The following is a 12,077-nucleotide window of genomic DNA, read 5'->3' as shown; positions in this document are numbered from 1 at the left end:
ACAAAACAAAATAAAACAAAACCCGCTGTTTCACACAGAGATGTTTTTAAAAACATGTTTTTTGTTTTTTTTTTTAAAGTATACTAGATGTACTTAACACTGCTGAGCTGTGTGCTTAAAAAAAAGGTTCATGTGGTAGATTTTACGTTATGGGTTATTGTCACAATTAAAAGAAAAATGTAAAGGGCAAAAAAAAAAAGTTTACTGACTGATCACAGAGAAAGTTAATTCCGTGACACGGTAGCTCTGTCCCAAGGTATCTACTGAAACAAGAGAGGAAATGAGATACCTCTCAGAAGAAACAAATCGCCAGCCTGTTCATCTTCTGAAACCTGTCCCCAGAACTGACTCAGACGCAGATGTGCATTGGTGCATGTTTAGGTTTGATTGCAGATTTGTCTGCTTTATGTGGCATCCGGAGGGGAAGGGTAGGAAGGAGCAAGCTTTATCAGAGGTCTTCTCTGGGCGAGCTTCTTCCAGGTGTTTTCCATCTCCCCAGAAACACAGAGCGTTACTTTTATTCTCCCCATTTTATAGATGGGAATACTGAGTCTGAGAACTATTGTAGAGACGTATTTTGTCTGCATGGACTTGGTGTGAACCTCTGATGCTTCTGCCCATCCCTTTTAACCGTGTGGTTCCTGCTGATGTGGTTTAATCTTAACCCAAAGCTAAGGGCGGCATAGTTCTTGCTTGGGTCATGTCGTTCGTATCCCTTCCGTCCTGCCAGGAGAACTGCCCTGAGGTGCTGGCCTTGCCGTGCTGGCAGAGGACAGTGACATTTCTGACAACAACTGCCACCAGGTGTTAAGCAGCAGTGCTATGGGGCAGGCCCTGTTCTAGATACGAACCACATGTAACAACTTAGTTAAGACCTTGGCCTTTAGAATTAAGATATAACTGGGTCTGGGTCCAAATTTTGGCTCTGTTACTTTCCAGCTGTGCAGTCATCAGAAGGTACTGCATGTATCTAGGACTCAGGTTCCCATCTGTAGAAAAGACACACAGTTATCATCTCTTCCTGGGGGGATCCTGGAACTAATGGAGAGGAGGTATGCAAAGCGCTTACCACAGAGTAAGCTCCCAGTAAATGTAGCTCTCAGAAAATTATCACTCCTCCCAACAACAGGATGAGCTAGGTATTATTATCCCCATTGTGCAGATGAGGAAACTGAGGTCTGGGAGGCTGTTACTTGCCCTGTCATATGACTCAGAAGTGGCCAGAGGCCTCTGACCTGCCTGCCTCCTGCTTGCAGTCACGTTCAGTGAGTGAAAGGAGCAGAGCTCCCTGCTTGTGGAATAATCAGGAAACAGACCCTTGCTCCCTGACACTGGTAAGTTCAGGAGGCTGTAGAGTAGATGCCCCAAGAGTTCATGGCCAGGAAGCCTGGAATTCTCCGTGAAGCTCTAGGAGGACCAGCTGTGTCCTCTTGACCTGCTGCATTTCCCTTGGCTTTAGGAGCTGAGTGACCAGGCGGGGTCGGAGTTTGAGAACTCTGATGTCAGATGGGTCATCACAGTGCCTGCCATTTGGAAACAGCCCGCCAAGCAGTTCATGAGACAAGCTGCCTATCAGGTGAGTGTAGGGGTGGGGCGGGTGGCGGCCCAGGATGCCCACGGGGGTGACTGTCACCCCACTCAGGTGTCTCCAGCACTCAGGCCTCCCTGGCAGGTAGTGAGGGGTCTCCCACAGCCCAGGGGACATGAAGCCTTCCTCCTGGGGGAGGAATGGGGGTCAGGTCCATAAGGGTTGGGCTGGGCTCGATTTTCTTTCTGGCATTATACCTTCTACACTGTAGGTTCCCCAGGGCTAGGATTTCAAACTGGGGTACAGAGACATTTCTCCGTGGGTGAATGGAACCTCAGGAAAAAGCTTAGGCAATACGAATGTTTGAAGAAGAAAGGAATAAAAGAGAAAGCCGATGGCTGTGCACCAAGCACAGCAGCTTGGTATAGAGGTTGAAATCTGCACCTGTACAGCTGGGACATAAGGGAAATAGAATGATCTTCTACACGTGTCACCTTGTGAGTAACACGGGAGCACATAGGGTCAGGGGGTGGTGAGGCCGCCAGACCTGCGTGGTGGCAGACACCTGGATGAGGGCAGTGGCATGGCTGAGGAGTGTGCCAGTCAGCATGGCGCCATGGACAGAACGTTCTAGTGCCAATGGCCAGCCCGTTCCTCCTGGGCGTTGGGGCATCCCTGGTACCATGGACCCTCATGGCCGCCAAGCCTCACACTGTCCGCAGGCCACGTGTGCCATGATGGGGCTTCCACGAGGGTCTGACTTCATGGCAAGAATGGCTGGCCGTGCTGACCTACCATTCTGACCCCCAGGTCAGAGCTGGCTCCCACTGTACTTAATCCCCTGGGTTAATGAAAGGCTACCCTGGGACCTGGGCCCACTCTGTGCAATGAGAGTCAGTTTCCAGAGCCTTCAACCTGAGCTGGGCTGGGGAAAGTCACCAACGTAATAGATGTTCCCTTGCCCGAAGCCACACCTCCCAGGGGACAGCCACCGCTCCCGGGGGACATGTCTCTGATGTTGAGTTTGTAGCCATAGGTATGAACTTTCCTTTCAAAATACCTACCTGGATACCAAAGGCAGCAAAATGGCCATGGGTACCTTGGTGTCATGAATTGTACTCACCGCTTGGAGCTTTACCCCAGGTGACAGGTAGAGATCCAGGGCGAGCAGTATCCCTGCCCCACCCCCACCCCCACTCTCCCGGCTTCCCCTTCTTCCCTCCGTGGCAGGTTCTCCTCTGCTCTCCCCTTCAGCGTGAGAATCTGGCTCAGTCTACGTAGCTGCCCAAAATAGATTTGTTTTTATAGGGATGAAGGAAGAGGGTGGAAGTTCCAGAAAGAGGCAACTTCTTTAAAAAGGAAGAAACCCAAATGCAGTTTTGCTGTCCACAGAGCCCTGGGCATCCTGGAGCTTGTCCACAGTGCCAGCCTTCAGGCAGCGTCCAAAGACGGGACGCCGGGACATGGCTGTCTACGAAGACACAGCCAGCATTCTGACTTTGCACAGGAAGGAGACTCAGGATTCAGGGCTTTGACTTTCATTTTCCCACAGGAAAACTGCAGCAACAAACATGTGACCCGGAAAAGGGTCAGTTCTTATTTTTAGCCTGAAACAGAAAGAGGTGCAGGGACGGGGAGATTTATCAGGGCTGTTGGAGCCTTGGGCTGGCTCTGCCTAAGGACTGCCTCTCTGAGCAGTGGGGCCTGGCAGGGAGGCCCCTCATTCTTGGGGCGAGGAGGAAACCAGGCAGATGGAGGTGTGGTGCCCTCCAGGGTTTGGCGGAATCAAAATGGCACCTCAGAGGGGTGAATGTAACCAGCATTTATGGACATGGGGACTTTTCTTTCTGAAGCCCAGAGTTACTCTGCAGCCTGCCCCATCCTTTGGTTGTTGGGTAACTTCTGATGGGTGTGGCGTTCGTGCAGCTTAATTTTTGGCTCTTTGTAATTCTGATTTGATACTTGTGTCGAGTTTAGTCACTGAATGGCCTTCAAGATGGCAGGGGCCATTCCATCATTCTTGATTTACTCATTCATTTGTTCATTAAACAAACCCATACTGGGGTCTTCTGCGTGCTGGGACATGGTTGGTGCTGGATTCATATCCTGTGTACCACGATGAGGCCCCACTCTCAGGTTGCTCATAGCTGAGTGGTTCATTGCAGCCTTTTGTACTTCAGGGAGAGGGGCAAAGGGAGTTATGGGGCACAACGGCTTTGCCGACTAGTCTATGGTATCTTTTAGCTCGTCTTCTGGAAGAGTCCCCATAACAATATGGAAACGAAGCGTGGCCAGAATTAGCATCTCTTCAATTCTCTCTTCTCATCCTCCATTAATTGTACAGAATAAGAAAAATGTGTACCTCTGATAGTTAATTTTATGTGTAAACTTGACTGGGTCAAGGGGTATTGAGATATTTGGTCAAACATCATCCTGAGTGTTTGCTGTGAGGGTATTTTTGAATGAGATTAACATTTAAATTGACTGACTAAATAAAGAGATTGCCCTCCCTAAGGCGGGTGGGCCTCATCCAATCAGTTGAAGGCCAGACTAGACCAAAACTCCCTAGAATAAGAGGGGATTCCTACTGCCCACCTGCCTTCAAACTGGAGCATTGTTTTTCTCCTCCCTTTGGACTCAGACTGAAACAGCTCTTCCCGGGTCTTGAGGCTGCCAGCAAGGGAACTATCCCGTAAGCTCTCATGGTTCCTCAGCTTGCTGACTGTAGATCTTGGGACTTGTCAGTCTCCATAATGGTGTGAGCCAATCCTTTACAGTAAATCTCTTTCTGTGTTTACATACATCCTACTGGTTCTGTCTCTCTGGAGAATGCTAATACAGAACCTGAGCACAAAACACAGTTCTTGGGTCAGCCAGCTTCTGAGATCTGAGGATGCCCACCATCCCTTGCACCCAAAGTGCTGCCCATCAGCCTGGCTTCAGAAGGAAGAGCTGGAAGGATGAGGTAGGATGGTACTCCATCAGGGCAGCTGGGAAACTGGTCACATCTCCCCTGCTTGCACGCAGGAAATGGAGTCCCTCCTTCAGGCCCGTTGGCGGCCCCGTGAGCGCAAGTTCACGGCACAGTCAGATAGGGGCTGAGCTTCATTCCTCCGCTGGCCTGGTGGAGGGGGAAGAGGCCTGGATGCAGAGCAAGAGACGAGGCTCTGGGCAGCATCTGTCATGGAAGAGGCAAGCCTGGAGGGGCTGGTTCTGGGGCCTCCATTCAGAAGTCTGGGATTCAGTGCTGAGGTTGGCGGGGGTTGCGGGGCACTTTATGGATACAGTTTTATCTGTGAAACTCCAAAAACTCCTCTCGTGTCAAATGCTTGTTGAAAAAGTGGGTTCAGTCTCTATGTTTTATAATTCACGGCCTCAGGGCCCCGTTAGACCCTCTCAGAGCATTTGCTGAACAGCCCGTAGCAGGAAGAAGAGCTGATCCCTCTTCTGAGGCCTCCAGGAAAGACCTAGAATGGGAGACAGTTCCACTGAGTCTTGAGGGGTAGTCATTGTGGGTAGGAAATAGTCCAGTTGATTTCTAGAGGCGTTTTGCCGGAAACGTGTAACCCTAGTGGGTTCTGGAAACCTGCCAAATAAAAGACGATCCCTCACGGAGGATGATCTCCCCTGATGTGGAGTTAACAGCTGGTACTGCAGTGAAAAATAATCACACCGGGGGCTGGGGGGGACAGAGCAGCCACAGTGGCTGACGCCCAGACGCGGTGCAGCTGTAGCCCCGGGCGGCTGGACGTGTGGCCCACATGTCCACCTTCACGGCTGTGCACGCGTCCCTGGCCGGCTTCCCTGGCTGACAGCAGGGCTGAGGGGCAGACGAGTCGGTATCAGGGCCCACATCCCCAGCCTCCTCGAGTGCGGTTTTCGGCCCCTCCCAAGTGGGGCTCAGGACCAGGAAGCAGGGCTCTCAGAGGGGCTGTGGCGGTTCTCCCGCTAACCCCAGGTTCCTAGAGGACTCAAATGGGATAGTGCGTTCTCGGTGCAGACCCTTTCTGTTGGTAGCCTCCCCAGGTCATGTCAGCAGAAGGCTCTCATTCAGTGTTCTGGAGACAAGGGCCAGGAAATCACAGAATGAAGGCTGGCTGGAGGGATGGTGGGTTCATTCACTCAGCAGCTACCCCCCGAGCACCTGCTATGTGCTGCCCTTGGAAAGTAGCCTCTTGGCAGGAGAGGCTCGGCGCATCTGCATGATCTGTAGTTGGAGACGGAATAGGCTAAGTGCTCGACGAGCCGGGGTGCAGGGGCGGGAGAGCTCATGTGGAACAGCGGCTGCGAGGTACCAGCCTCAGAGGCAGAACTAGCCAAAGCAGCGGGTGCTCCCCTGCTCTGGTGGGCCCAGGCCCGATCCCAGGGCTCCTGACAGTTGCCAGGCTGCGGGCTTCTGCTGAGAACTGCAAGTGTTTATGCAGAAGGCCGACCCTTCCAGGCATTGGGTCCTCCTGCCCAGAGAGAAAGACATCTGAGTTTTTGAGCGTCTGGCAGATTCTTTTGCATTTCCTCTTTTTCTGGAGGTCCACAAGCAGCTTTGGGACCCCTCCTGGGGAGAGGGGCCCTGGCAGAGCCCGCTGCCTCTTCCTGCCTCGATTCTTCAGCTCTCCACTACGGCCCCCATGGGAGTTGCTATTGGGGCATGGCCCCTCACTCTCTCTGGCGAGCAGGATGGGGGCTGGTTCGATCCAAGGAGTGTGGTTAGCTTGTCCTGGGCCTCTCACTGAGCTTGCCTTCCCCACTCCCCTCCCCCCCTTGCTGGTTGGAGGTCCTCTGCCCCTCTGCTCCCCATGTGTGTCCTCTCCTGGGTACCACGGGGAACCCTCTGTGGAAATGGGTCGAAGTTTTTGCTGCAGGGCTGAGGCCAACCCAGCTGGAGAGGGACAGATGAAAGGCCTCGCCTGAGGGGTGTAGCCATGCTGTTTGGGGCATTTTGGGGCAGCCTGTGTGTCTTTCATGTCTTCAGGATTCGGGAGCATCCCAGGGGGAAGCTGGATTGTGTAAATCACATACCTCAAGTTGTGTAACTGTACTCAATGCTCTTCGCTGCTCTGGAACTCTTGATTTGGCTTTCTGTTTAAATACTTCATGTCTGTTTTTTTTTTTTTTTTAAGATTTATTTATTTATTTGTTTATTTATTTATTTGAGAGAGAACGGGAGCTCAGGGGGAGGGCCAGAGGGAGGGGGAGAGAGAGTATCTCCAGCAGACTCCCTGCTGAGCACAGAGCCTGACTTGGGGCTCGATCTCAGGACCTTGAGACCATGACCTGAGCCGAAACCAAGAGTCAGACACAGCTGGCTGAGCCACCCCGACACCCCGATACTTCATGTCTGCCTTAGAGTGGCTGCTCACGGTCTCAGGGGAGGTGTGAAGAGGGATGAAGGCATTTAGTTTTTCTTCTTTTTCCCTCCCATCCCCCACTGCTGGGTCCAGGCCGGCCGGTGCTCTTCCCGGCCACGTGGAGGGAGACTGCCTGGCCGGTGGACATCCTAGTGGGACACAGGGCGGTAGTGAGCCTTTCCTCCTTCCCACTGGCCCCGGCACGGCCCTGGCACTCTGCTCTCCTCGCCCCTCCTCCCGGGCTATTTTCCCTTCTGAACTTTGGAAAAGCATCTTAAACATTTTGGCCTGGTTGTTTCTTTGCTGCTAGTTTTTCCTTCTCCCTCACGCTGTTTTCTGGAAAGCTGGACCTGCTAGCTTCTATTCTAGGAGGCCCTTGACTTTACAAACCCACAAAGGAGGGAAAGTCAGTCTTCGAGAGCAGTCCTTTAGAAGGGGGCTCCTCTTGGTTTTATGTTGGATTTATTCTGGGATCCTGGGGCTTAAGGTTCAGAGGTTTCGACTTTCCTGGTGACACTTAGGTCTGTAAACCTTGCTCCCTGTCACTGGGCACTGCAGTGTCAGCTGTCTTGTTGCTAAGGATGTGACCCTATGCGAGGCTGGGGGAGAGGGACTTTTAGTCCCTTGGGTTGAGAGTAGTGGGAAATCTTGTTATGCATCTGGATCAGTGGCCTGTTGATGGGCATGCAGGCCTTCTGCACCCAGGGACCAAACTGGTGAGCATAGATGCTGCCCATGTAGTTGGCTAACAGCTGAGGACACAAAGCAATTAAGGAGGCAGTTTTTCTGTGGACGGTGTAGGTTTTGTAAAGTCGGTCTTCTAGAAGGGGTTCTACCACTTGTGAGGCATCTGGTATTGGCAGGGGGGAGATTTAAGTCACCTGCCTGCCAATGGTTTCTCATTAAGTCACAGTTAATTGGTTCATTTGGGGTATGGTTATTACGGAGAATTGTCTACATGCAATTAGAGGTGGTATACCATCTAGTGCTGTCCCGGATTTACTGGGTAAAGAGATCATACCGTGAAACCAGCAGAAGGAGGAGCATTAGAGACACCCTGGGAGTTTTGTCCCAGTCGAAAGGCCTGGCTCCCACCCTGGTACCTGGAGTCAACGAGAGCAGGAGAACCAAGAACCAATTGAAGAGCTGGTCTTCGAGACTTGAGACTGGGTCTGGGCTTGCTCGTCCACGTACAAGGTGGATACATTTGAGCCTAAGACTGTCTGGGTTTCAGCACTGAGAGTCCATGTCCCAGGAAACGCAGGACCACTGGTCACCCTACCTCTCTGAGCTTTGTTTCTTTCTGCATAAAGTGAAGGAGCTGTACAAAAGGCCAAGAAGGGCCTTTGCATTTTTAATATTCTAACCGGAACCCCCTCCCTTCCTTGTCTGATAACTGAATCTTCTAAGCCCCTTCCATCTGTGACTCTAGGCTGTGACTCTAGAGAGGTCACTGTGCATGTGTGACATTAGGCAGACTGTTCACTCCTGATCTACAAGATGAGTCCACTACACCTTATGGGCTTGGTGTTGAATCAGAGTCTCCTCCAAAGTGGGTGTGGCATGAGGGCAGCACCCCGAAGTTCCCTAGGGAACAGCAACAGAAACAGCAAACACAGTGGTGAAGGACACAGCGCATCTCTGTCCCGTCGTGCTGGCGACCAGGAAACCCTCAGGGCTTGAACGGCTTCAGCGAGGCCTCACGCTTCAGTTCCTAGGCCACGGGAGGTGGGCAGGGACCTGGTAGAGGCCATGCCAGGCTCAGGTCTCCACGTGCCCTCTGAAGGGTGGTCCCGGAGCCCCCTGGCCAGCTCTTGTAAGGGGCTGTGACTGGAACAAGCCAGATGTCACAGAGCAGAAGCATGTCTGCTATTAAAGGGGTAACAGCTTTGAATAAAGTTAACTGTCAGTTGCCTTTGGACCCATATTCTAGAAAGCGTGAGACTCTGTCGGATTCCAGGAGGGCTTTCTCCCAGAGCCCCAGAGCCCTCCTTGGTGTGCTGGAGGCACGTCAGATTCCCAGACAGCCAAATCCGATGCTTGCGTAGCTGAGGTCCAGCGATGGCCCATTTGTTTCCTGGGCCACCAAAGATTGGGGTCTGCCTTTAGACCATTTGGCCTATCATAACCAGAAACAGACCACCTGCCTTCCATCTTCTGACAGTTTTCAGAGTTTGGGGTCATTTCCCCCTTCGTGCTGCTCAGTTCTGGGCCAAGCAAATCCCAAATGAAAGAGGCCCCAGGGCCCAGAGAGCCCTGCATTTCCCAAAGGCACCCACACATTTTCTTTGGCTCCTCTACAGTGTTTGGGGACTTGGCCTGGGGCTCATCACCCCATCACCGCTGAGTGTAAGCCCTATGGGGGTCTGTGGAGGGAATTTCCCAGACAGGCAGAGCCCAAGTGTCCCTTCCTGGAGGGCGTCAGCGCAAGGCATGTGTGTCCTCAGAGTGGTCCTGCCTCTGTCTTCCAGGCAGGCCTGGCCTCCCCCGAGACTGCCGAGCAGCTCATCATCGCCTTGGAGCCCGAGGCAGCCTCCATCTACTGCCGGAAGCTGCGGCTGCACCAGATGATCGAGCTAAGCAGCAAGGCCGCGGTCAACGGGTACAGCTCCGGTGACACAGTGGGAGCTGGGTTTGCACAGGGTACCTCCTGCTCTCTCTCTCCCCTCCCTGCTCTCTCCCCTCCCACCCCTGCATGGTTCTTGGCCCTGATTACTGAAAGGCCCTTAGCACCGTAATGAAGAATTAAGATGCCCCCAGAGAGGTCAGCTGTAAGCACCTCTGTCCTCGGCCCCTCGACCTGGCCTCCCCGGGGCCCCTGGGAGACTCCGCAGTAGTTACCCCGGGGTCATCACCTGCCCGCCCGTGTGCCTTGGGCTGGGGGAGGCTGACGGTGGCCCGAGAGCAGCTCTTGGCCTTATATTTTACTAGGCTCTTAATTTTTCTTGTTCATTAACTGATTCTTAATCTAATCCCACTTGCCTGTTATTAATTCCTCCATTAAGACTGTTGATTTACTGCTTACTCACTCACTGGGGCTGCTTCGTGTGTGGTTAGCTCATTATGTGTCTTAGCCGTGAACCTGGCAGAGTTGAAAATACAGATGAACGGGGCTGAGTCTTCCTGACCCGGCTGATGCTCATTTAGCTGTGGGACGGAGTCCCACCTAGGGGGAGCCAGGATGGGCGTTAAGGAACTTTTCCTCTTTTTTTTTTTTTCGATTTTATTTATCTGACAGAGAGACACAGCGAGAGAGGGACCACAAGCAGGGGGAGTGGGAGAGGGAGAAGCAGGCTCCCCGCGGAGCAGGGAGCCCGATGCGGGGCTCAATCCCAGGACCCTGGGGTCATGACCTGAGCTGAAGGCAGATGCTTAACGACTGAGCCACCCAGGCGCCGCAGGAACTTCTCCTCTTTAACATTTACCTGTATGCAAGTTGGTCACAGTCTTGGTCCTCAGATCTGTTTTCCCTTCTATCTGGGGCTCTATGAGTGAGTGCAGACACCCTAGGTCAGGGTCAGAGCTCCCACCGTGAGCGAGCACAGGCCCTGATGGGAGTGCTGTGGGTGCTGTTCCCAGAGGAGACCTCGGGGCAGAAAGCCGCCCGTCCCCATGCCCACCCCATCCTGGACGGCGCAGGAGGAGGAGGAGGGTGGGGGGGAGAACCTTAGCGGGAACTACCGCCCCCTGTTCCCCCAACAGCCTGGGTCCAGCTTTTCCTTGGTCCCCACACCCGAGGCCTGTGTCTGCACTCCCCCACGGCGAGGGGGCCCTGGCTCCGCCTTCACGCGGCCCTGCGTCCTCTCCTCCAGAATTCTCCTCTTCCTCTCCACCCGGTCACGCTGCCCCAGAGGTCGCCACTCTGCATTTTCACCCCGAGATGGAGGACTCGGTGAACCTCAGCCATAAGACAGTGGCAGAGAGTTCGCCGGTCGGGTCCCCAGGCTGCTGCCCCAGGCTGCTGGGGCTAAGGGCTAGCGCCTCACACCTGACTCACCTGGGGCGAATGGAAGCCGTTGCCCTTCAACTTGATTTGCCTTTTTTTGGGCAATGCTTGGCCTCCACCGGAGTATGGCAAGGTTCCTGCTAACTAAATCAAATGTATTAACGTTTCAAATACTCAGAATGACATATTTATTTAAATTATCTTCATCGTTTCCATGGGAAAAGAGACGCACGACCGACTGGGCTTCCTGCCTTACGTGCGCGCTCTTACTGGTTCACACACACACACTCAGGTCAGAACTAGCTAATCCTAGCACAGCCTTTCTTAATACGTCCTAAGTGTAACACTCACATTTAAAGGGGAAACTGTTTTCGAATGCTTGCCTTCCCCGAGAGCTCAGTTTTGGGGTTCCTTTCCTTTAACTTACCCTGTCTGCCTCCACACTGCTCCGTGTCTGTGTCCCGTGCCTTGTGGAATTTGCTCTCGTCTTGTGCTCCGAAGGTTTTTTTGGTTTTGAAATCCTCCTGCTGTTGGCCATCACCCCTCAGAGGGGGCAGCGAAGCAGGGGTTCTAGCTCAGCCTTGTTTTACAGTTATGGCCTGTCTCCCAGAAGGAGGGGGTGCTGCCTGGGGAGGCCTGGCAGGGCCCTTAACCAGGAGCTCCCTGGTTGGAATTAGGGCCCTGAGCCCCCCGGGCTGTTCTCTGCCCTCTGATGCTCCTCCATGACGGACGCCCAGTGGACACTACCGAGGGGAACGGGGCTGGCCTTTGCCTCCAGCATCACAGGGTTGCTGTCCATATTTTTTTGCACCAGAAGGATTTCATGAGATCAGTAAAGGATGCCCTTTTTTATAATCTTGGGCTTAATTTGCCTAAAAACATGGTAATTTTTATTTTTTTTTTTTTTTGAGAGCTCAGAACATGTTCTATTAGTCTGGCTTGATCATTTTTTTTTATGAATGATATCTAGATTGTTTTAGCAAACCAAATGCCCACTATAAGGTCTGCAATAGAAGTTCATCTGGAGCCAGTGCTGGGAACAGGAGAGAGGCCCTGAGTTTGAGGACCCCTCCCAGGCCTGCAGAAACTCTTTAATCAAGACGGCCTCATCACTGAACACCAAGGCCCGAAGAATTTAAGAGCTGACGGCTCTTGCCGTTCTAATCCCGAGAGGAGACACTGTTTTGCAAACACTGTGCTCCTTGCTAGAAGAGGGTAGAGGGCCAAGCGTCCTTAATTGGATGACCAGCAACAGATG

At 52.9% G+C, this 12,077-nt stretch overlaps 1 protein-coding gene across 6 annotated transcripts in view; it reads left to right on the top strand.

Moving 5' to 3' along the window:
• The window catches only part of HSPA12A (heat shock protein family A (Hsp70) member 12A), a 155,759-nt gene that overhangs the window by 132,219 nt on the left and 11,463 nt on the right, over positions 1 to 12,077 (top strand). For all 6 annotated transcript variants that reach the window (XM_027595949.2, XM_027595947.2, XM_027595948.2 and 3 more), the window contains 2 exons: positions 1,460 to 1,576; positions 9,345 to 9,516. In XM_027595949.2, the coding sequence (XP_027451750.1) occupies positions 1,460 to 1,576; positions 9,345 to 9,516 (289 nt within the window). The remainder of the gene's footprint in view (positions 1 to 1,459; positions 1,577 to 9,344; positions 9,517 to 12,077) is intronic.

This window comes from Zalophus californianus, chromosome 15 (genome assembly GCF_009762305.2).
Source record: "Zalophus californianus isolate mZalCal1 chromosome 15, mZalCal1.pri.v2, whole genome shotgun sequence".
Lineage (NCBI taxonomy): Eukaryota > Metazoa > Chordata > Mammalia > Carnivora > Otariidae > Zalophus > Zalophus californianus.
The sequence above is the reverse complement of the archived record's forward strand: the minus strand, read 5'-3'. Positions and strand labels throughout refer to the sequence as shown.